The 23,130-nt window shown below is 35.4% G+C and overlaps 1 protein-coding gene across 11 annotated transcripts in view; it reads right to left on the reverse strand.

Annotated features, from left to right (window-relative positions):
* Window positions 1-2,218: 2,218 nt before the first annotated feature.
* Window positions 2,219-23,130, reverse strand: part of rims1b (regulating synaptic membrane exocytosis 1b) — a 67,982-nt gene continuing 47,070 nt past the window's right edge. For 2 of the 11 annotated variants that reach the window (XM_052545666.1, XM_052545667.1), the window contains 15 exons: window positions 21,933-22,046; window positions 21,428-21,490; window positions 17,685-17,774; window positions 17,094-17,177; window positions 16,774-16,887; window positions 15,446-15,552; window positions 15,129-15,167; window positions 13,142-13,257; window positions 12,867-13,027; window positions 8,167-8,384; window positions 6,850-7,000; window positions 6,118-6,224; window positions 5,508-5,609; window positions 5,194-5,333; window positions 2,219-4,986 (listed from right to left, as the gene is read on the reverse strand). In XM_052545666.1, coding sequence (XP_052401626.1) covers window positions 4,768-4,986; window positions 5,194-5,333; window positions 5,508-5,609; window positions 6,118-6,224; window positions 6,850-7,000; window positions 8,167-8,384; window positions 12,867-13,027; window positions 13,142-13,257; window positions 15,129-15,167; window positions 15,446-15,552; window positions 16,774-16,887; window positions 17,094-17,177; window positions 17,685-17,774; window positions 21,428-21,490; window positions 21,933-22,046 — 1,825 coding nt within the window. In that variant the 3' untranslated portion in view covers window positions 2,219-4,767. The other 9 variants (XM_052545676.1, XM_052545669.1, XM_052545668.1 and 6 more) reach the window with 9 other exon arrangements.

Below are 23,130 nucleotides of genomic sequence, written 5' to 3' on the forward strand. Positions count from 1 at the left end.
ATATGTCCATATAAATAAGTATAACCAGTAAAGATGGTGAATACTAATTAATTTAATCAGATCTGTTTTCCATCATTTTTTTTTTTAGATACAAAAAAAAAAAAAAAAAAAAATTAACATTGTTTCAGGACTCAGCATATCAATAGCACCTAGGCCTACATTTGTCGAAAAGTGATGATTTACACGTGCCTCATCATGGGCTGCATTCCATTTGCTTCTCAACCTTGTATCCAGTGATTCAGAATCCAGCATGTATGTAAACAGTATGTGACGGAGTTCCAATCATCTATATTAGAGGCATAGACTCACATTCATTCTAGCTCATCAAGGGCTAAGAATAGAAGTAGGCCTATACACTTCACCATCTGTGTGCTACTGGTGTTAATGCGATTTACTCTCTTACGCATTTTTATATGGTTAGAAACTTGAGAAAATGATCCAGTAAAGCCCACAATGGAAATTATTTCTATTTTCCATGAGCTCTTTTGCTGCAACCAGCACCATCACTTGCCATCAGTCATGAGTGGAGCACTGGGGTCATTGGCTGAACACAGGGACATGTATCAGGCTAATTGCTGTGACGCGAGCTGGAGAGGCAACGGGGAAGGACATGCAATTATGTGGATCTTCAATAGACTACAATAGAGGTTAAGAGAATTGCATATAGTTACTTTTTTGTTTTAGGTGGAGTGTGTACATTAATATGGTCTGGTTACTTGTAGCCTATCTCTGTATTAGACTGACTTGTACATACTGGTTCTTGATTTTAGAATGAATCAATTGATAGATACATTCATGCTTTACCAGTTTACTCTAAAACCTGTGGTCTTAAATGATGGCATTAATTGCATAATTCTACTTTGAATGCAGGGTTAAGTCTGAGCATGGCAAAGAAAGCGAGCCCTGACGGGATGCTGAGAGTGCTGAGTTGATGATTCTCCACTGTGTGATCACACGAACCGAATCTCTGAGGAAGATCCTAACAATCGTCTGCCCTCTGCTGCTGAGTGTAAGGATAACTCTCACGACGCCGTTCAGTCAGCATTGGGATTGCAATAGAGCAGACCTAGGTAAGTTGTCACAAAGAATATCTAAATATATTTCAGTAACTTTAAAAATTATAGTTTGAAAAAACTGCCTCTGAAGCTGTCCAGAAGAATTCCTTAGCAATGCATATTACTAATACTTACGGTAGGAAATTTACAAAATATCTTATTGGTACACGATCATTACTCAATATCGTAATGAATTTTGGCATAAAAGAAAACTCGACAATTCTGACACATACATTGTTGGCTATTGCTACAAGTAAAACAGTGCTACTTATGAGTAGTTTTGTGGTTCAGGGTCACATTTTGGCTCTTTAAATGTGGAACATAATTACATAAGCAAAATTACATACAAAATAACCCAAAAGCGGTGCTATTTACAGTTTGCCTTAACGTAATTTTTACATAATAATAATAAAAAAAAAACTTTCCACTTTATTTTTACATTTATTAATTATAAACACTGATTTGTAGAGGAAATAACTTAACCTTTTACTGCCATCTGTTATTCTTCAAGTTATTGTTTATTTTGGCTATAAAATATGCTTACATTTTGCATTGCAAAATAAGGTGGATAATATAAAAATGAATGACAGATTCTTAACACCGTGACAACATGTTCCATTATGGGGCAAGATGTGTAATAACTAGCTAGCCTCCCACGTGTATAAGCTTCCCATAATGCTGCAGCAAGTTGGATGATGTCATGAATGAGACTTTTCTCTGAAATTTTCTGTACTTTGGTTTTCTTTCCACTCACATAGCCTACACTTATGCGCAAATAGCATTATTGTGAGAAATTATAAATGTTGAATGTTTTTGCTATTGTTGCACTTATGAACCGTGATTGGTGGAAAATGGATGGAAACTTCCTGTGGTCCTCTGAAAGGTCACGAACGGGGTCATATACAAGACAGATTGCATACAGATGTTATTGCTCCTAAACAAAGCCTTAGAGGGTATTGGCCAGAGCCAACATTATAGAAAAGCACTATTAGATGATTAAATATATGGTTAGAAATGTTGGAAGTATACAGTAAGTGAAGGTCAAAAGCAGTGATTGCTTTTATTTATTCTTAAACAATCTTAATATATGGGCTAAAGTCTGTTCATCTCATCACTGTTGATAAATAAAAAATTCCATGAACAAGAAAAGAACAAACATTGGGTTGAAATTTCTTTCACACACTTTTTTTTATTATTTGGAAATAATAAAAATGAACTTTTTCATTTTTTTCTTTTTAAATATAAAACATACACATCATATGAGCCACACCTGTATACAAACAGAAATGTTGCAGTGAATACTTTTTCTTTTTCATCATCTCAGTGGAACACATACTAGAAGTTGTAAACAGTCAGCATTGTTTTTCTCCTCTACCCAAGAATACTGATCAAGTTAAAGAAACACCTGTCTCTCATGAAGAAAAACAATCCAAATGTTCTGATAGCAGAGGTGAAGAATTTGGCTCGATAGCACAGAGAAAATGACAATCTGGCTACAGCTTTAGAGCGGAGTGGTTCGGCCCTCTAAAAGTGACAGTGAGAGCTCTAGATTTGGACCCATATGATGAGAAAGGTGTCCGCTCAGCGGTCCCTTGTGTTGGGATGGTTGTTCTCAAAAGTAAGCCTTGGCCCCTTTGCAAATATGGCTTAACCACATGGTCATCTCATATTTACAACACATGCACTAATAAGTCTCTGTGCATCTACATTTATATTGAACATGGATACTTTTATGTATGTATGTATGATATATTTTTGATAGTTCCTGTTTTGATATCGGTATACTCTTGAATAACTTGATGGGATGTATACACATTTCTAAGTAAATTTCTATGGTTTTGAGGTAAATTATGATACGGTAAAATCTGTAAAACGTGAGGGAGGTTAGTTTTTGTTCAGTGTTACAGTACAGCACATTTCCCCTAAGGGATATAAAAGACTTAAAAGCAATCAAAAACTTTTAAAAAATAAAGAAAGAAAACATGTTGCAACATTCAGCACCCGAATGGAGGACATGAACTAGTTTTGTAGCTGATCTGAAAAGTCTGAGTGAAAGCAAATGGCTTCTTTTTCTTGGATTATCTCTTATATTCAAGTACAAGCAAACTGTACAGGTACATGCAACATACAAGCTGGCCTACAGTATGTTGAACTAACACATATCTATTTCTGTTACTTTTTAACATTTGTGTAGTCTGTTTTACAAAAATGTGCATGCAGCTGGGAACTGATCCAAGTCATGCTGCTCCGCCGCACTGGAGAAAGGGTCCATTGGCCTGATAGATGATTGGTGTTTATGCTTGTGATGGCAAAATCGGATTGGTCACGTCAACATATACAGAGACACACAAGAGGAATTCGTATTTGCCTGACTCTTTTCTTTGTTTTCTGGCAAGTACACAAAGTGGAAATGCAATTAACAAGCTAGTTGGCTTGATTTTATATATATATATATATATATATATATATATATATATATATATATATATATATATATATATATATATATATATATATTAAAATCAAGCTTTTGTGCTTGCATTTTTTATTCAAAATAAAGACGTATGTGCAAGGGTTTCGGGCCAGTCGTGTTACCTCAGAGTGGTACAGTATAAGCTGAAAGTGGCTTTTGCTTTTACAGTATACCACATACAGTATATCAAAAAGACAAGTGTACGTCTGCACAAACACTTAGCATCAAACAAAGTTAAAAAGTTAGTTTAGTGTCTGAAAAACTCTATGTACCAAGATACTCAACAGATGAAAACATGACTGTATAGATTTCCTTTACCAAACACCCCAAATAGGAAAATGAACAAAGTTCGCAAATATGTTAATCTTGGTACATAGTGTTTCTCATGAACTAAATATCTACTTTTTAATAGCATTGAATGATAAGTGTAAACATCTAAAAATCGAATCCAATTCACTGAATAAGATGATGTATAGCAACGTACTTTAGGATAATGTAATAGTTTCAGTTAATAAAAGTAAATAAAAATATGCAAAGAAATGTGTGGATTTCCAGATGCATCATCTTCAATTTATTTTTTAGTGTTTCCTGTCTTTTTCACAGGACAATGCAAACCTGTTGTTTTTCATTTATAAAAGAAGTGAAATAAACGACGAGAGCGGCCTCCGTTTGCTGTCACATACATTGAAAACTGTTTTGGAGGATATGAACCATGGCTTTGGGTCCTCCAGGTTTAGGCACCAAGAAAGGCCCTGCCCTTCCAGACAACCTCCCCAGGGGACGCCCTATGTCTTTCAAGTTCCTGACCTTTCGCTTTCAGTACAAACAGGGTTTAGATAGGGCCTCGACTGAGCCCCCACAATCCCTTGGTCAGAGGTCACCTTTGTTTTTGGGTTGATACATTCTGATGCTCTGTTAAAAACTAGCTAACGTATATTTCAATGAAGACTTGACTGAATATCACACTGCTTTCTATGTTCTCCCTAAAGCGGTGCTTCCCGCGTGCTAGTGTAGACAGCCCTAAATCTCACGCGACAAACAGTGAGAGAAATAAACGATTTCATTTAGGACAAACAAATTTGGCAGAACACGGGCTACCCACAAAGAGGAAAACAAAAACAAAGTCACAGGAGTGATTGTCAGATTTGAACAAAGCTTTGTGTTATTTCATCGCATTTTCTGCCTGGCTCTTATTGTTGTCCTGTTGTCTCACAGACTGTGCTTTATGTTATTAGTCCACTACGATCGAACCCCCGCAGGTGCCGGCGAACTGTCCAGGGATGACTGAGAAGCACGTCGAGTTAGAGAGGCAAGAGTTGGGTCGACTAGGGAAGAAGGCGGGAAAAGTTTATACCAGCCAATCACGTTGCTGGAGAGGTCCAGCTCCTCTAGTAGGATTTGTGCAACTCCCATGAAGGATTTGTGGTCCATTCGCCCATAATCTCCCCAGACAATTACCTAATTGGATGAAAATCAACAGATTCATCAGTGGATGACCCTATCAGGTCACATAATCAAGGTTAATAACATCTAATCTCACAAGTGTGATCCATTTAAACTAGACACACAAGCCTTCAAATGATATTTTCTCCAAAAAGACTTGTTCGACTTCCTCATCAGTGAAACGACATGTTGAAAAAAAGATGAATAAACCACATGACTCACTTGTAACACTTTACCCTGTGGACTTTCTTCAAACTGCAGCGTTTGCTGGTACAGCGGGTCGAGTGTCTTGCGTGCAATTTTTGTCTTCTTCTTAGCTACATACGCCCCATTGTGTAGAAGATAGACTTTGACATATGGAGCTATGTAAAGAATGAATCAAATTAGACAGATATAAACAGTGCATACTGACATTAGTGTGACTAGCTCTGATAAATCGGACTGCTTTTTGTATCAGCTAGAACTGCTTGATGAGTTGTATCATGGCTGAGTAATCTGAGACACATGGAGTTCAGAATAGAGCAGAAGCGACTCACCGGGGAGTGATTTGGACCCTGGTTTTTGGATGAGACCTCGTGCTCTTATCACCTCCACCTCCAGCTGGCCTTTCTTATTCACCATGCCAATTTGAATGTCACCTGGACATCACAGAATACACAAATCAAATAATTTATTTAAATGGTAGCTTTGCTTAATGGACTTACTCAAATGATTCATGCAAAAAGCATTTCCGACATACTGCGGTTTCCATTAGCAGTTATTTTGTACTGAAATATGTAAGTGAATGAGGGCTGTAAATTAAATTGAAGGTATTTAGTACAATTATAAGTGCAATAATAATAATAATAATAATACATCATTGGACAGTATTGGGCTTATGTTCAGTGATATGAAAATAAACTCAATTCTGAATTCTTTCTATTTGTCTGCCTCAATAATATAATGTCTTAAATCACATTGGTGCCTTTTCTCAACTAATATTTATACACATTATGCAGCTATTTAATATAATGAAACTATTTAAATTAATCACAATCAATTACATCTACAAAAATGTATATAAATGAATACAAATTGTAAACAACTTGGGATAACGATAGTATGCTACAAGGGTGAAAGATTAAAGAACAAAAATCAAAAACTTACCAATTGCTGGTGTGGCAAGGGTTTGCCGGCCAACTAGTTGAGCAGGGCCCAGTCCATCCAGGAAGTCACTGAACTGAGTCTCGACTCGAACTGCTGGGAAGATTGGACTGACCAAGACAAACATTGATATGAAATACTGCAGATGCTGTTCTTTCTGATTTATGGTAGATTCGTTTCAAAATTTAGTAATTGGATCTCAAAGTTTTGGAAATAAAATTCTGTATTTAGTCATATTTTAATGATCATTGGACCCAAACTATTGTAGGTTTATATGCAGGTATGTTGTTCTCACAAACTGAACAGGTTTTTTTTTTTTTTTTTTGAGGCATAATGGTAATGCCTGACTGAAGGTTGTCAAGGGTAACAGGAACGGCACTTAAGGAGGCTGCTATTTCTAGACAATAATAACCTTGGTTTAAGATGGGGAATTTCAGAAGAGGAAAAAATATGGAAAATGTCAAATTATGCTGGATTGCTGTATTTAAAGAAACAGGAAATTGCTCCAACTGACCCATGATTTAGGACAGACATGTACATACAATAACTCGCTATTGGTAGGAAATGATGAGAACAAAAGTTTCCATGCTGCTTTAAAGAGTATGCGACAGATTTTTGGAAAAAGTGCTTCACCAATGCAGTGCAATATACATAAAAACACACCATACAAGTCCTACATACATTTAGAAGTATGCAAAAGATGATAAAAAACTAATAAAGCAGAAGGAAACTTACCTGCCCTCAGAGTTGTAGCTGTTCATGCTTCCGTTGTTAGATTCACGGCTGGGTTGACGACTCATATTCCTCTGCAATTCCACAGCCATTCCCGTCTCCTGACTGCGCTGGATCGTCCCTTGACTGCCCTTTGACTTCTTACTGGATGCCTCTGAAGATGGACAGATTTCACAAACAATCAGAAAAAGAGACTTTTAAGAGAAGTCTGTATCATTCATTTAGAGAAAAAAGACAAATCTGTATCGCTCCTATGTGATTTTCTGTGATGAAGTTTTAAAGAGTTGGATCAGTGTCCTCTCTAAACAATACTGGTCAAGCTGCAGACTATCTCTTTACTATACGACATCCTTTTTGATGTTAAAAGCAGGCAGCAAAATAATTTGACAGTGCTTGTAGCTCCCACCGGGATGGACGCTAACCGTACTGTGTTAACCACCCCCTTTTATCTCTCTTAAAAACAAGGGCATGTCTCATCATCCCAAATCCCTTTTTGTCTGCTTACATAAAACAGAGAGAACAAAATGCAGTTCCCCCGGAGGTTTTAGAATCCTCTAATGTTCTTTCAAGAATTTTTCAAAAGAAACAAGCTCTGTGGCACTGACATAAGTCGCCCGATGAAAAATCGTATTATATCAAACAATGCAGAGTGAGTGCTGACATCTGAAATCACTAAAATGGCCACAGGTGCCCCTCTGAAAAGACCCTGCTCATGTTTGATGAGGACAAACCATAGCTTAAGCATGCCATTAAACTCATAGCAGGATACTAATCAAAACAAATGCTGAAATTCGGAACAGCGTGCTATCATACTGCCCTTACAATTTTTACCATACAATTATATGGCAGTAAGAGTAGTATGCTAGCATGCAGTTCTGAATTCAGCATAAGTGAAAAAAGAAAGGTAAGCCTAAAATGCAGTTTCATAAACATCGAGTGCCCTCTTGTGTTAACATAGAAATCTTGAAAATATTTAAATGAACTGATGTCCAAGTCTCTTGGACAAAACCTATTCTGTCATTTCTGCTAAATAATTTCTTTTGTTGATTCTGGCACATTTTTACAACACTTTCAGAGGGAAATGTGCAATTAAAAGTGGATATGTTACATGTTAATTTTTTCCAAAACAGATGAGTGTAAATGTGGTAACATTTTATTATGTTGGTTGTTGTATGTTGTACATATTTGAGGCTTAATATTAAGAAATGTGCATTGTGCACAGGTAGTAGTCCAAATAGATTTAAATTCTAATTGTTATATCAATAAGTCTCAAGTGATATGTCAGTAAATACTGTATGTTAATAGATTTGAACTAGTTACCCGTTTGACTGATCTGTGAGGTGCTTCGGCTGCGACGGTTTCCCACGATAGCCACGAATCGAGCATTGAGGCTGGAGCGCCGCTTTTTGGCTCCGGTTCCAACTGTTCCCAGGGCAGTGTCAGACTGGCTGCCGTCTGTTCGCTCTGACGTGTTGATGTCACCGCTAACGCTTGTGCTCTTTAGCATGCTTCGACCAGATGAGGCTCTGACTTGTCGACTGAAAGCAAGAGAAAGCAAGTAAAAGAGAGATAGACTAAATTAGTAACAGATTAGTTGATCCAGTATATAAAGGTAATAGAAACTAACTGACATTAAAGAGAGACTGTTGAGAATGGTATTCAAAATGCTTTATTCTTTTATGGGTGTATTTACAACACAGCCTTCTATGTCACTGATTTTAACCTTAGCACAAAAAAAAAAAAAAAAAAAAAAAAAAACTATTTTTGTCCTATCCAATGATTTTGGACAAACCAGTATAGAACATAAAATACATAAAATTCATATTCTCAGCCAACTTCTCTATATGAAATTAGCCTGAACCATGACTCCTGCAGTAGTCAATACAAGTTAACACCTGTTAAAGACTCCATAAAATTATTTGACAAGCAAAGTTTTATTTAAATTGCTAATTGGTTCCTAGCCAGAAATGAGAGGTTCATGATCCAGAAGTAAAAATGCCATTGACTTTCTCCATTGGGGATTTGCCTTATTGTGAGCTATGATGTTGTTAATTAATGCTATATGCTTTTGCTGAAGCCATCAAAATGCATTCAAATGATATGACCAATTATGAATTCCTGGTGAAAAAATACATTACCCATGATTCTGCAGAGACATCTCCACCAATCAGAGAATTGCAACAATCAAATCCCTCCAAAATAACAGTGGCCGCTTATTCCCATGAAGCACTCATAATCTACGTATATGTTTGTAACACATAGTCACTAAAAGCCTTAAAAGTGTAATGATTTTTCATGAGGTCCTTAAGACTTACACATGAGATAACATAATTGTGTTAATTGAACAGCAACATGTTTGGTTTAGTTATTCAAACTGTCTATATTATGACATGGCAGAACACTCTGACAGAGGAGCCATGTCCTCTGCTGCCCCCTGGGGGTTCGGAGGAGCCGCCTCGTGTCTGCGCCCACTGATGGAGTCAAGGTACTGCAGGACTGTCCAGTTGCACCATCTCCATCATCTCTACACTCTAACCCCCTCTCTGGGGGACACAGGGTGGGGATAGGAAGTAAGAAGGTGGGTCTCTCTTCCACAGGCTGGAGGGTAGTGACAGACAGGGGTCTGGGTTTGGGATCCAGTGCTGGCTCAGTATTCAAGCATGGGATGTATGAGGTGAGGCATGCAAAGAGGGCTCTAATACACACAGTACAATACACAGGACAAACATTTACACAGACAGAGTGGCATGTGAATGAAGCAGAATACAAACAAATGAATTCAAAAAGCATGCATAATGAACCTCTCAAACTATTTGTAGGGAAAAGGATATGTTTCAGCAGAGAAGAATATTCCAATGCAGTATGAATAGCTGAAGCCTCTTGAATATGAATTGAAGATAGATAATATATTAATACTTTCTCATTTTTTTCAACATCTATATTTTAGTTCACAATTCACAATGAATGTGTAGGGAAACTGAATATTTTTGACAATAGTACATTTACGTTTTTCATTTACGATATTTATATATCAAAAACTGCATGCATTATAATTGTTTAAGTAGTAGCTTCATAAAATAGTTTTAGACAGCGTTTAGTATGTCGCAATAGCAACTTTACGTTATGCCTACAGTATGTTTGATTGAACTAAGCAGACTTCATTCAAATTGATAACTACTGTAGTGTGTGGCTTCAAATTGATCAGAAATATTGAAGATATAATTGGTTAGTAAAGCCAAATATATCAGAAAAGAGAGAGGAAAAGAAAAGAGTCTCATAGTGTCCATTTTCTATTTCTATTAGAAGGCATTTGATAATACTTATTGGTTGTGGTTAACCACTCTGGGCTACAATTTCTAGTGCCTCTCAAGTATAGTTATTTTTATTTGTATACAGAATTGTTCACATTTTATGTGGTTTCATAGCAACTTTAATAAAATCATAATATCTTAAACTCTGGCAAGGACAAAAACAGAAACAGAAACAGACTCAGCTCGAGGAGCAAATAATAAATAATATACATATACTAAATATTATCTAGTTACTTAGAATCTGTAATAAAAGTTATTACAGATTCTGTAATTATTATTTAATAATTAATATAATAATTAACATCATTCTTTTTCTTTTAATTTTACATTTATATTTATGGAGTTTATATTTTTTAGCATTATACACTTTTATCTGAAGTGGTGATGAAACTGCATTAAAGGTGTACTTTTTTTAATTAATTCATGCATTCTCTGGGAATACAACTCCCAAACTTGTCGTTATTAATTATATGTTCTACTGTTTATGCTGTAGGAATGCAAATTTTCTTCTTACCATCGTCATTGACTCATTTCTATGTAAATTAGTCTTTTTGTAGAATGTGCCATGTTCACAAAAGTAACTGTTATTAAGGTTTCAATATTACCAACCATGGTGTGCATGTGGCAAATGGAATTTCATGCAAGAGAGATGTTGTATACATTTTCTAGTGATCATGGCAGCAGTAATATATCAAATGGTGATCAAAAGTCGAAGAAGAACTGGGCATATGTCCAGATGTGTGCTGAGGTTGAGCATGCTTTTGCACTTTTAAGAGTCAACTACAAAGGGATCATACAGTCTCAGTGAAGTATTACAGATTGTGGTAGTGGTAGATTGTGGTCTGTTTTCTGGCAAGACGAGGAAGTTTGTTGAGCAAATTTCTATATGCTGTTACTGGATTTTTAAATTGGTACTAGAAACTTTTTTTTTTTCTGATATGAGGTAAGGATGAAATTTTCTTCGGTGGTGGATAAGGTGAAAACATGGGGGGAGCTGGTCCATGTTACCTCACATCTCCAGCCACCGTATGACGTCTGCGTTTAAGCTCCTCAGAGAAACGTCTCTTTCCTAGACTCCTCCTGTTGTCTGTTCCATTTACCCCCCATGAAATCCTTCTCTCCTTCTTTTCATCTCCTTTACAACTCTCCAACGACTTTGACCTTTGACACCCAATACAATATGCATGCATGCAATAGAGCACAAGCCATAATAGCAAGGAAAGTAAATCATGCAGAAAATAAAAAATTTAACAAGCCATGCACAGGACAGACAGCTATGAGCATGCAAATGTTAAACACATGGCTAATAACAAACAAAGAAATATCACAATCTGATGTGACCGGCATTATTAATTGCTGCTTTGTAAATAATCATTTTAAAATGTTACTAGGGAGAACTATTATGATTGTTGTAGAGGAAGATAAATAAGCTATCCAAGTGAATGTTGATATAATGTTTTTCAGTGAAAGGAAAAATAGCAAAGCGCTAAAGAGAAAGAAAGACTGAAAAGTAAAAAAAAAAAAAAACATTTTTCATTTACTTTCATGTCCTATAAACACATATAGATGGTTGCATTCTGACATCTTGTCTTTACAGACCTTGGCTGAATAGACCAATTTGTGTGTAGCGTCCAAAATAAACCCAAATCAATCCCCAAATTTAACGCCAACTAGCAATTTAGAGTGAAGCAAAGAAAAAAGAAAAAAAGGGTAGTAATCGATTACATTACTAATCTTAGATAACTATATTTGATTACTTTTAGATATTTTTTTTTTACCAATAACATTGACTTAAGAAAATCCTGTACCATATTTATATTTTACAGAGCCCCGCACATGACATGCATAAAAAAAATAAAATAACAGTAGGCTTAATCATGTGCACAATATACTATTTCGCTCCCACGATTTATAAATTGTGCGCACGATTTCTAATTTGTTCCCTCGAAATGCTAAATCGTGCACACAATTTATAAATAGAGGGAACAAATTAGTAAATTGTGCACATGATTTAGCAAATCGAGTGAACGAAATAGTAATCGTGTGCACATATAAGTATATCGACAGAATGAATTAGTAATTTGTGCGCACAATTTATTTATTTTGTCTTGCTTGTCATGTGCGGGGCTCCATAATATTTAAATACAAAGAGAAAGAAAATGTATTCCATTATTTGTTATCAATAACATGAAGTATATGAAACATTAGATAAAGTCAGGATTTCCCAAACTGGGTGTTGTTAAGAAACTGCAGCAGGTTTGTAATAAATTGATGCTAATAAAGCTACTAATTAATACAATCTTAAAATATCAAATTTAATATATAAAAGAGAAGAATTGTGGAGAATCAGTGAATTGTGAATAATTTACTGCATTTTCTTTAAAGCAGTCGTTTAATCAATAAAAAATTAACAGTAATCTGATTATGAGTATTTTAATTTGTAACAATTTTATTACAACTAATTTTAGAACCTGCAAACATTTTTTAGACATCCTATTTAAACTTCTAGAAGAACGTTTTTGTAGGTTTATAAGTCTGATTTGTGTAGCTTAATATCAGAGAGGTTCATACTATAATTTTTACAACCATGTTTTATGTTGCATTTTCTAATAAGTTTAACGGACACTGCCAATTTATATTTATCCTCATTTTAAATAGTTTAACACACAGTACGAGTGTTAAATATGGATCCTGTGTTAATAAGCTAACCTGATTCTCCCATGTGGTCTCTCAGACTGGATGGACATGTAGCTGGTGGCGCTCAGACGTGAGGCACTGCTGGCACGGGAGATAGCTGATGCATCGCTCATGTCACTGTCTGATGACCTCGCAGACATGTTATCACTACTCCTCTTCTGATCCTTATACATCTAAACCATCAAAGACAAGAAAAAAAAATCTTCAATAGGAATTAAAAACCTGCCATACATAACAGCATTGCCAGTCACACGAGTTGGAGACCTGATAAGGAGTTTAACACTCACATCTCTCTTGTTTTTGAGCTCTGCCTCTGGGTCATGACCAGAGCTGGCAGAAGAGCCTGGTCGATAGGAATGTCCTCTCATTTGCAACTGACGAGCTCGGTCTTCCACTGCTAGTGCTACATCAAGACAGAAAGGAAAAAAAAAAAAAAAAAATGGAACAGGGGACAAAATAATCTCATTTAAAATAGCACAGAAATAGTGTTAATTAAAAATGAAATAAGGACATTTGGAAAACAGTCGACATTTCTGATTGTTAACAGTGTTACTTTGGGTGGAAATGAATATTAAATATTCACTGCTTGAAAATCCAGCTTAAGGTAATACAAAAATATAACTAATAGATTATCACCATACTTCTCAAGTTGACTGATTAAAGTACACTTGTTTTGTATAACATGTTTTGCAAAATGTTAAAATATGTAAATAGACATTATCTCTTTAAATATGCACTTATTTGCATATATTCCAGAACAGAAAATCTGAACATCGGATAAAGTCGGCTTCAATATTCCTTTTTTGACATATTAAAGGTTTTTACAAAAGGAATTTGGGATTTCTGTATTTATGGCTCCATAAATCTGAAAATACAGTCTACAGCCAGAGAAAAAAAAAACACAAAACTTATTACAGTTACAGTATATAAATCAAGTGAATGTTATATGAACAAACTCCTCTGTAAAAACCTTCAGAATATAGATAGGAATATGTGAATGCAGAAAGAAATGTCAAGTCCTTCCATGAAACTCTAGATAGCATGTGGTTAGTACAAACTGATGATATTCACAGCGTTAAATTACGTGGCACAAGCTGATTGGTTCATGTTGCAGCAAATAAGATTTACATTGAAATGGCTGGTTAGCACTCACTAGAGCATTTTGCTGTGCTAACAGAGTTACTCTAAAACCCTCCACCTTCCCCAGCTCCACCTGTATAGATCTGCCACAGGTTATTATATATGCTACGTGTGCAGCAGCAGCAGCAATAATCTACAATAACAGCAATAATCAACAGCAGCAGCAATTCAGCAGCAAAAGCATATCAGATCTATTCAGCCAAGAACAAATACATTAACATTGCCATATACTGTACATTACCATGCTAAAATCCTCTGAGCGTTATCATGATAGTACTAATGTTTCTTAAATATATGTATTGTAATTGAAATCTACAATTACAATAGATAATATAATAAACACTTAATTGTATACATTGACTGTTTTATTTCCACTAGTCTGAAATAAGATGTTATGGAAACAAAAAAGCCCAAAATCATAAAATTGACCGTAGTTCTGCCTGTAGTGCTTCGATGTCAGCTGGTCTCTACATTTTGGAACAATGGTAGCTGATTTCTAACAGGTCCAAGCTGGCCATTATATTTTACAGAGCCCCGCACATGACATGCATGAAAAAAATAATATAACAGTAGGCTTAATCATGTGCACAATATACTATTTCGCTCCCACGATTTATAAATTGTGCGCACGATTTCTAATTTGTTCCCTCGAAATGCTAAATCGTGCACACAATTTATAAATAGAGGGAACAAATTAGTAAATTGTGCACATGATTTAGCAAATCGAGTGAACGAAATAGTAATCGTGTGCACATATAAGTATATCGACAGAATGAATTAGTAATTTGTGCGCACAATTTATTTATTTTGTCTTGCTTGTCATGTGCGGGGCTCCATAATATTTAAATACAAAGAGAAAAAAAATGTATTCTATTATTTGTTATCAATAACATGAAGTATATGAAACATTAGATAAAGTCAGGATTTCCCAAACTGGGTGTTGTCATCTTTGACCAGTAACAAACCATCTAAAGATGGTCAGCCAGGCTGGTTGACAAGCACATAACCAACTTGGGTGAGTTACTACATTATGTTCCAAATATTGATAAGTTTGAACTATCTAAGAAATATACAGTATACCACTGACTAAAAACATCAATTCTAGGGCAAAATGCAGAGAATGGAATGAGATACCTGACTTAGGTTTCTCTTCAGGTTTACTGTTGACATGGTCTTCATGAAGATGGGGTTGAAGGAATGAGAGATGGCATGAGAAGAGACAGAAAGGAGTAAGGTAGAGAGATCAACAACTTGTTGACCACATGAAAAAAAAAAAAAGGCTATGGACCAAGGAGTCATGAAATTACCTGGCATTTATAAAGGTAACTGTCACTGGAACAGATTCATGGGTTTGGGGTGTGAATTTGAATGGTAACAGCATTTTAGGTTACTGCTGTCTGAGTTTGTGAGTATTTAGAAAGAGAGAGAGAGAGAGAGCCTGAATTGCTTACCTTGCTCTATACTGCTGCTCTTTGCAGGGAGTTGTGGTAGCTGTCTGCCCCTGTGCCCTAATAAAGTGGTCCCTGCCGGGGAATAATGTCCACCATGCCGAGGTTCTCTGAGAAGAGAGAGATTTTGTCCCAAAAAAAAAAAAGGACTGATTACTACTTCCCATCAGATGAACAATTAAAAAATGTGATTAAAAGATATTTCATTCTACTCCAGTGTTGGGGAGTAACTAGTTACATGTAACAGAATTCTGTAATTTAACTATAAAATTAATGTATAAAAAAAAACTGTAATCTTTTACAGTTACTGAGAAAAAAATGTGTTACTAAATTACAGTTACGTATGAAAAAGCTAACAGTTACAAAGGAGGGTTACATCTGAATATTTTCACACACTTACAGATTTGATTGATTTCTTTCAGAAATTGCAGTGACTGCTCTTAAATATGTGACACCAATGTTTCAGCAGTTTAGGACACAGAACAGGACACATGGTTCTTTGATAACTCTTTTATTTCCTATTTGGGTTTATGTATTTGCTTTATTTTTTAAGATTAACGTGTTTTTTTCCCCAAGGCATTGTAAGATGCTAGTGTTTCCTGTTGTACTGTACCTATACAAGGATTTTTTTTTTTTAAACAGTAACTATTTAACTATATCTTATGATTTTAAAAAAGTAAGAATCCGTGCTAAAGTCAGATTTTGTGTGGCTGTGCTATAAAATTAAATAATCATCTTAATTCAAGTGATAAAGTATTGTGAAAGTCTGACCGTAATCCGTGTTGAGTCCTACTGTAAAGTTAACCCTGCCTTCTCTAAATGTTTCAAAATGATCAACAGATGAAAACTTTCGTTAGAAATTTAGAAATGTAATAAAAAAAATTATCAAACCTAACAGTACATTACTTTAAAAAGGACCTGAAATAGTTGCACTACTCAGTACATTTTAAATAGGGTAACTTTTAATCTGTAACCTATTACTTTTCTAAAGTATCCTTCCCAACACTAGCTGCATTTACCATGAGGGGACGGGTTTTATTCTCTTTGACTCGTTGGATGGAAACGGTGCTTTATTCGCATATGTTTTATGTGATATTACAGTTTTGCGCATAAGTTTGATTCAAATCTTTGGATGGAAACATAGCTACTGTCCTCTACACTATGTACTGTAGTCACAGAAGTACAAGAAAGCTGATTTGAGATTCGTAGGTGAAATTAGTAATTTCTTGTATTGCTGAATTTATATGATTAAGACATCACAATAAGCAGCAGTGCACAAACTACAGGCAGCTACAGGTACAGCCAAATTCTGAGGGGCTCCCAGCATGCACCTGTCAGCTCGTGGCGAGTTAGGGCAGGAACCCCCTAAGCTGGTCTGGCCAAAGGGCCTGAGGGGAGGCTCTCTCCCCCTCCTGCCACCCCTGAGGATAGAGGTGGGCTGAAGTCTAAACACAGCCACAGCAGGGTGAAAAGAAAAAAAAGGAAATGTTGTAATGAAATTTAAAAGTCAGACAAGCAAACAAAAACTGAAATGGGTAAACCAATAATAAAGAAAGGTAAAAAATAGTAAAGAAGCATACGTAAATCAGTGTAGAAAACAAAAACAGACAAGTGATAAAGAGATGTTCAAAGGCTTATTATGAGATCTCACCTGTCGCCATCAATGGTTTTCTTGTTAGCTATCTGACAGCTTGGCCTATCCAAATTACCAGAATGCCTGTGAGATGGAAAATGACTGATCCAGAAAACAATCAGAGTGGGAGAAAAAGCAAAAAACAAAAAAACAAAAGGAGGAATGTAGGAAGCTGAATGGAAAGATATCATGGAGATCAAGGATGATGCTTCTCTGATTTAACTGAAACTGTTACAGAAAAAGATGCTAAAGTACACTGCTGTTCAAAAGTTCAGAGTTGGTAAGGTTATAAAAAATATATTATTATGCAAATATAACATAAATATTTGTTACATAAACAGTATTACTATTTGGAAAAAGAAAATCAGCATTATAATATATTTTAAAATCTGAATTGTCACCATCATTACTCCAGTCTTCTTTGACACGTGATTTGCTGCTCAAACATTTTATTAATTAACAAATAAATAAATCCATTTATTTATTATTTATTTATTCATGTAAACATATTTACTGTTTGAACCCAAAGGTGTTTTTGAGATATTACACAGAGTGCAGTTTAAGAATAGTGTACTTGTAGGTACTGATATCCCCCTTGTTTCCTCATACCTTTCTCTTTCAGATGAGTGGAAGTTTGACTCTGGTCTCAAACAAGTTGTACTGGCACTTCTTACTCTGTCTAATGAAGGCTGAAGATCACTGGAAAGAAAGAAAGAAAGAAAGAAAGAAAGAAAGAAAGAAAGAAAGAAAGAAAGAAAGAAAGAACAGTATTAACCAATTAATATATACATTATTCACCATCATTGTACAGTAGGGACGGTGTGTCCTGTAGCATTCTGTAGTGTGTTTTGAAGGTACTTACACTTGAAAATCTTAAAATCATGAAAGTGAGCGTAAACAGTTTATTGTTTCATTATATAAAAAAAGAAACTTTATTACCGATGGGACCATTTTCAAATGATCGACTACTTCAACCACTTATCGGCGCTGTCAGAAACAATCGACTAGTCGAGCATGCATTAACCATAATAACGAGTTGCAAGTACGACATGAATTTTAGGATTACAGAATTGCGTGTAGCTGTTACTTTCTACGACATGATCTATGTTGCATGTAAAATTAAAATATGTAATGTAATAATTAGGGGTGTGCCTGAAACCGAATTCCTTAATGGCATGGATTTTAGCTTAAAAAAGTACAAATAAATTCAGAATAATTCTGCCTGAATACTCGGCTGAAGCTAGCACAGGCCGGAGTTTGCTAGATAACAGTTGAGTCAGGGATCAGTGCAATATTATACAACAGACCTCTAAAGTTATGAGTGTGAAGTGAATTAACGTAAACTTTATGAATGAAAAGAGCGCAAATCAAACACAGCATAGCTGGTGCATTTCTCAGAAATCAGAGCTTTGCCAGAGTAATATCATCTATAATAATACATAATATACGGTCTATTATTTGTATATGTTTAAAAGGCAATGATTTAAACCTTAGGTTACGATATAATATGATTGCGCGTCTCAGTCTCTCAAAAACCAAACCAGTTCTAGCAGGCTAATAATCAACTTAGATACGGATACATTTTCTACTTGTCCTATGTGTTTGCATCTTTACATTTTGCTGGTTTGCGTGGCACACACATATGTGTTTACTGAAGTTTACTAAACATTAAGACTCGCTTAACGTGTTCTGCGTAATGAAAATGTTTGCATTGAATTGATTCAATCGTGTTCAAATTATCACTAAATATTTGTCGTGACATCTCTGTCAGCTTGCATGATAAATGTTATTTTAGAAATTAATATTTCTTTTAGTTTAACACGACATACTTGTTCAGTGATAACTATGAAAAAAAGACGGTCTTATCAACGTTGTATCCGAATGCAGATAAAAATGTTGTGATTGTAACAGACACAAATACAGATACAAATACTGGCTGTTACATGAACATTTAAATATGTAATGTCATAATTATAAAGTTTGGACAATTTATATGTGTATTTGTTGCATTCGCTATGAATTAATAAGCGTTTATTTATATTAAAAAAAAACTATTTAATGTCTTTTCATTTACAGTAGCATGAACCACAAGTAGTCGAGTAACTCGAGTATTTTTTTAAATAAAAAATCGACTAGTAGAAATCAGTAGTCGTGCAACCCCCTACTGGCCATTAACATAGTAATAAGGGAAGGGGGTGTCCTCAATCTATATATATATATATATATATATATATATATATATATATATATATATATATACACATGGCATGATATGGCATATTACTATTGTAATAGTTTCTTGCTGCTTTGTTTTCTCAGGCATATATACTTGTGCCTTTTGCAGCACAGCACAAAAGATCTGAATTGCTCACTGCTCCTTCTCACTTGCTATTGATTGTTATATGGTTTGGATTTGGGCCCCTTACCCAGAGCTGACCTCGTCTGTGAACCTGAGAACACGCTGTGGAATGGCACTAAGAGAGATAACACCATCCCTCTCTGTTCGCCGTGGCGGTTTGTTCTTTAAGCATGCAGGGAGGGTAGAGCTTAGCATGGAAAGAAACAAAGAAAGAAACAAAAGCATGCATAACAGACAGAGAAAGAAAGCAAAAATTTACTAGAAATGAAGTAAAAGTAGAAAGGGGCTTTTTAAATGTGAACATCACAAGAAGGGAAACAACTAATCCTCTCAGTTGAATAAATAGATCTAGAAGCAATTTTAGTGATTTGGGGTTGCCAACTTCAGGAGAAGACAATAAGGGACATTTGACAGCAAAAGGTGTCATGCTTTTGTGTACAAGCATGTCTGCAGCTATGCACGTCTCAAGACTCTGCTTGACTGAAATAAATGCTTAAATTAATCTGCAATATAATCACTTACTGATATACATGCCATGGTTGGAAGAATGTGTGATTTACTGTTATCTGTGTTTATATTAACATTATATATTTAAGCAGTATGACAAGCAAAAGTGCTGTTTTCCATGAATGTCATGTCATATTTACTTACTGATTGTTTTAGTTCCAAACAAAACAACAAACTTGTTGTCAACTTGTTATTGAATGATTCATATTTGAACAAATCGGATGAATCAATGATTCAATGACCCTCTCATAAAGTGGTCACTTACTTCCTAATGAATGAATCAGCTGGTTTGAATGAATCATTTCAATTAATGATTTACAATAAGGACTTGTTCCCAGTTTTATTTTCATACATAATATTTGTGATGCTGTAAAATGTTTCAGCTGTGTCTAGAAAAACAATACAGTATTTTTTTTATGACAAAGAGATACTCAGTATTCATATGTGTTATTGAATGTTTATACGAGTAATTTAATTTAAATTGAATTTACCTCATTTGTGGATAATGAATTTTCAGTATATATGCCAAGTTTATCTTAAACCAGATTAAAGCATACTCTTTATGTAAATATTGTAATTAAGTATCTTACAGTCTAAAACTGTATACTAGGATGGGAATCAGCAGGGACCTGGTGATATAATATTGTATTCATATTTGGGTCATGATAACATAACAGTATGATTCTTCTCTTTTGTGTATAGTTAATCAAAACTGTGATTTATTGCATCTTCTGCTTACTGCATTCTCATCTTCATTGAACTTTGTTGTTTTACCTAAATATATATCGATAGCTTGTTCTGATTTTGAATTGTGGTTAAAAAGTAATAACAGAGTATGTGTTTATGAACCGAAAAGCTATACAGCAATTTCACAGACTTGCATTGAATGGTTGGTGGACAATTAATAAATGCACATTAGATTATTACAAAATACAACTCACGGTAAACTACATTACAGAGGTACAACACAATGAAAGGGAAGGGAAACTATGTCTGTAATGACTGAAACAGCACACAAATTTGCTGCAAGGGTCTAAAAGATTTCACTAACAGTACGGGAATCTGCTCAATAGCTTACCTGTAAATATCTTTATGTATACCATTCACTAACAAGGGCATCTTTGGGGGAAGTGTGTTACAGTGCCTAGCTAATTTCCTATATTACATTAGCACAAACAAGCCGGCATAAAAAAAAAAGAGCAAAACAGAATAAAAACCATTACTCAAGCAAACACAAAAAAATCTTTTCAATCTTTTAACATGGCAGGCACAGACAACAGATGAAAAATGACTGTAAAAAAAGATTACATGTAAATTCTTAAAAGCAAAATGAACTTTAAGATGAAAAAAAAGTCTTGCTCTAAATTCTCTAATTATATTTATGTCATCACCATAAGATTTGGATGCTCTAAAATTGTCAAGAAACAGCGAAAAGCAAGGCATTCTGGGATACAGGTAACTCAAAGTGGCAGCTCTGGATTTTTACCTGTTTGTATGCAGGCACTCAGCACTCCCACCTCGGATTGATCTGTGCATCTCCAGGACCTCGCTAAGGTTGCCATGGTGATGGTGACACATTGACAGTTTGACAACCAAACATAAAACAAAAGTAAGAGGATGGTGAGGAAAAAGAAAAGAAAAAAAACAGAATATGTGTAGAAAGTGATAGACATGTATTTAGCAATATTTGTACTATTATTAATGGGAATGAACTAAAAACTATGACTGTTAGTCATATTAGTAGTATTAGTATTTAGTAGAGCAACAGCATAAAACATTTTGTTGACACAATATGAAAACACGTCAAACTCTTTTCTAAAACATCAAATGTTCCTGATGCTATTTATCAGTCTAGGTGTGAATAAAAACATACTGTACAGTTCGATATAGCTAAAGCATATGATTATGTAAAGTGCTACAGTGTTTTTCCACAAACACACACACATTTTTATATATGCATTTTGGAGCATTGAGCACTAGAATAGTGTTACCTGTCCTCTGAATATTCATAGTCAGAATCTCCGGAGCGATGTTCCTGGTGGGAGTCATGGTAGTGAGAGGGAGAATAGGAATGATGGCGGTTTTTGTGGATCTCATCCAGACTCCTGAGGAGAAGATAAAGAGTGTTGAATCGTAAATGTACATCACACATCAATCATCATCATCACTCCACACAACTATATCAGCTACATCAGCATTACATTGAAATGCGTGCATAAATGAGCGTTATATCTTTGCTGTGTCACTGTTAAAATGTTTTCATTATTATTGAAGAGGAGAAGAAATTGTTGATTTTTTTTTCTTTGCACACAAAAGGCATTCTTGTAGCTTTATAAAATTAAGGTTGAACAACTGATGTAACATACACTGTTTTAAAAATCTCTTTACTAACTTTCTGGGCCTTGAACGTGGCAGTTGCATTGTTGTCTATGCAGGGTCAGAAAGCTCGCGGATTTCATCACAAATTTCTTAATTTGTGTTCTAAAAATAACCAAAGGTTTGGGTTTGAAACGAAATGAGGTTGAGTTATTAAAAACAGAATTTTATTTTTTAGTAAACTATCCCTTTAAGCTAGTTTTTAGCAACATTTGCTCTCTTTATATAGTGAATATTTATTCATGGGTGGGTAAATTAGCTGATAAAAAAAAAAAAAAAACATCTCGGTTACCAATGGTAACCCCTCGTTCCCCGAGGAGGGAATGGAGACTTGAGTCAAAAGTGATTCTGACGAATGGGGATCACTTGCGAGAACCTATCTACTTCGAGTTAAATAAAACGAGCCAATACCTTTTGGCATGAGATAATTGCACCAGCTGCTGTTCATAGCAGCACGAGCATATAACATGCAGCAGGTGCATTTGCATACCTGTTTTTCCGCTGAGGAGACAGACCTGTGACCAGGTCATACAGTGGAACCTCAGCAACTGTGGCGACTAGCCCTTCCAGCGCTCTGCTTGAGCCTCCTGGCCTGACCCAAGTGTGGGGCAGAAGTAGGGGCTCAAGCAGAGAAGGTCAGTCACCGCTTTTCCGCAAGACCCACTCAGTGTGACATCAAATAATGCTGGGAAAGTGTACCCTTGGGCAAAGGGAATGCTGTGGAAGCCACATCCTACCCCGGAGAGAGGCACAGTGATGTTACACATATGAACTAGCCAACAGGGTAGTACAACATATGGCAATCTCAGGGGT

Source organism: Carassius gibelio, chromosome B1 (genome assembly GCF_023724105.1).
Source record: "Carassius gibelio isolate Cgi1373 ecotype wild population from Czech Republic chromosome B1, carGib1.2-hapl.c, whole genome shotgun sequence".
NCBI classification, from domain to species: Eukaryota; Metazoa; Chordata; class Actinopteri; order Cypriniformes; family Cyprinidae; genus Carassius; species Carassius gibelio.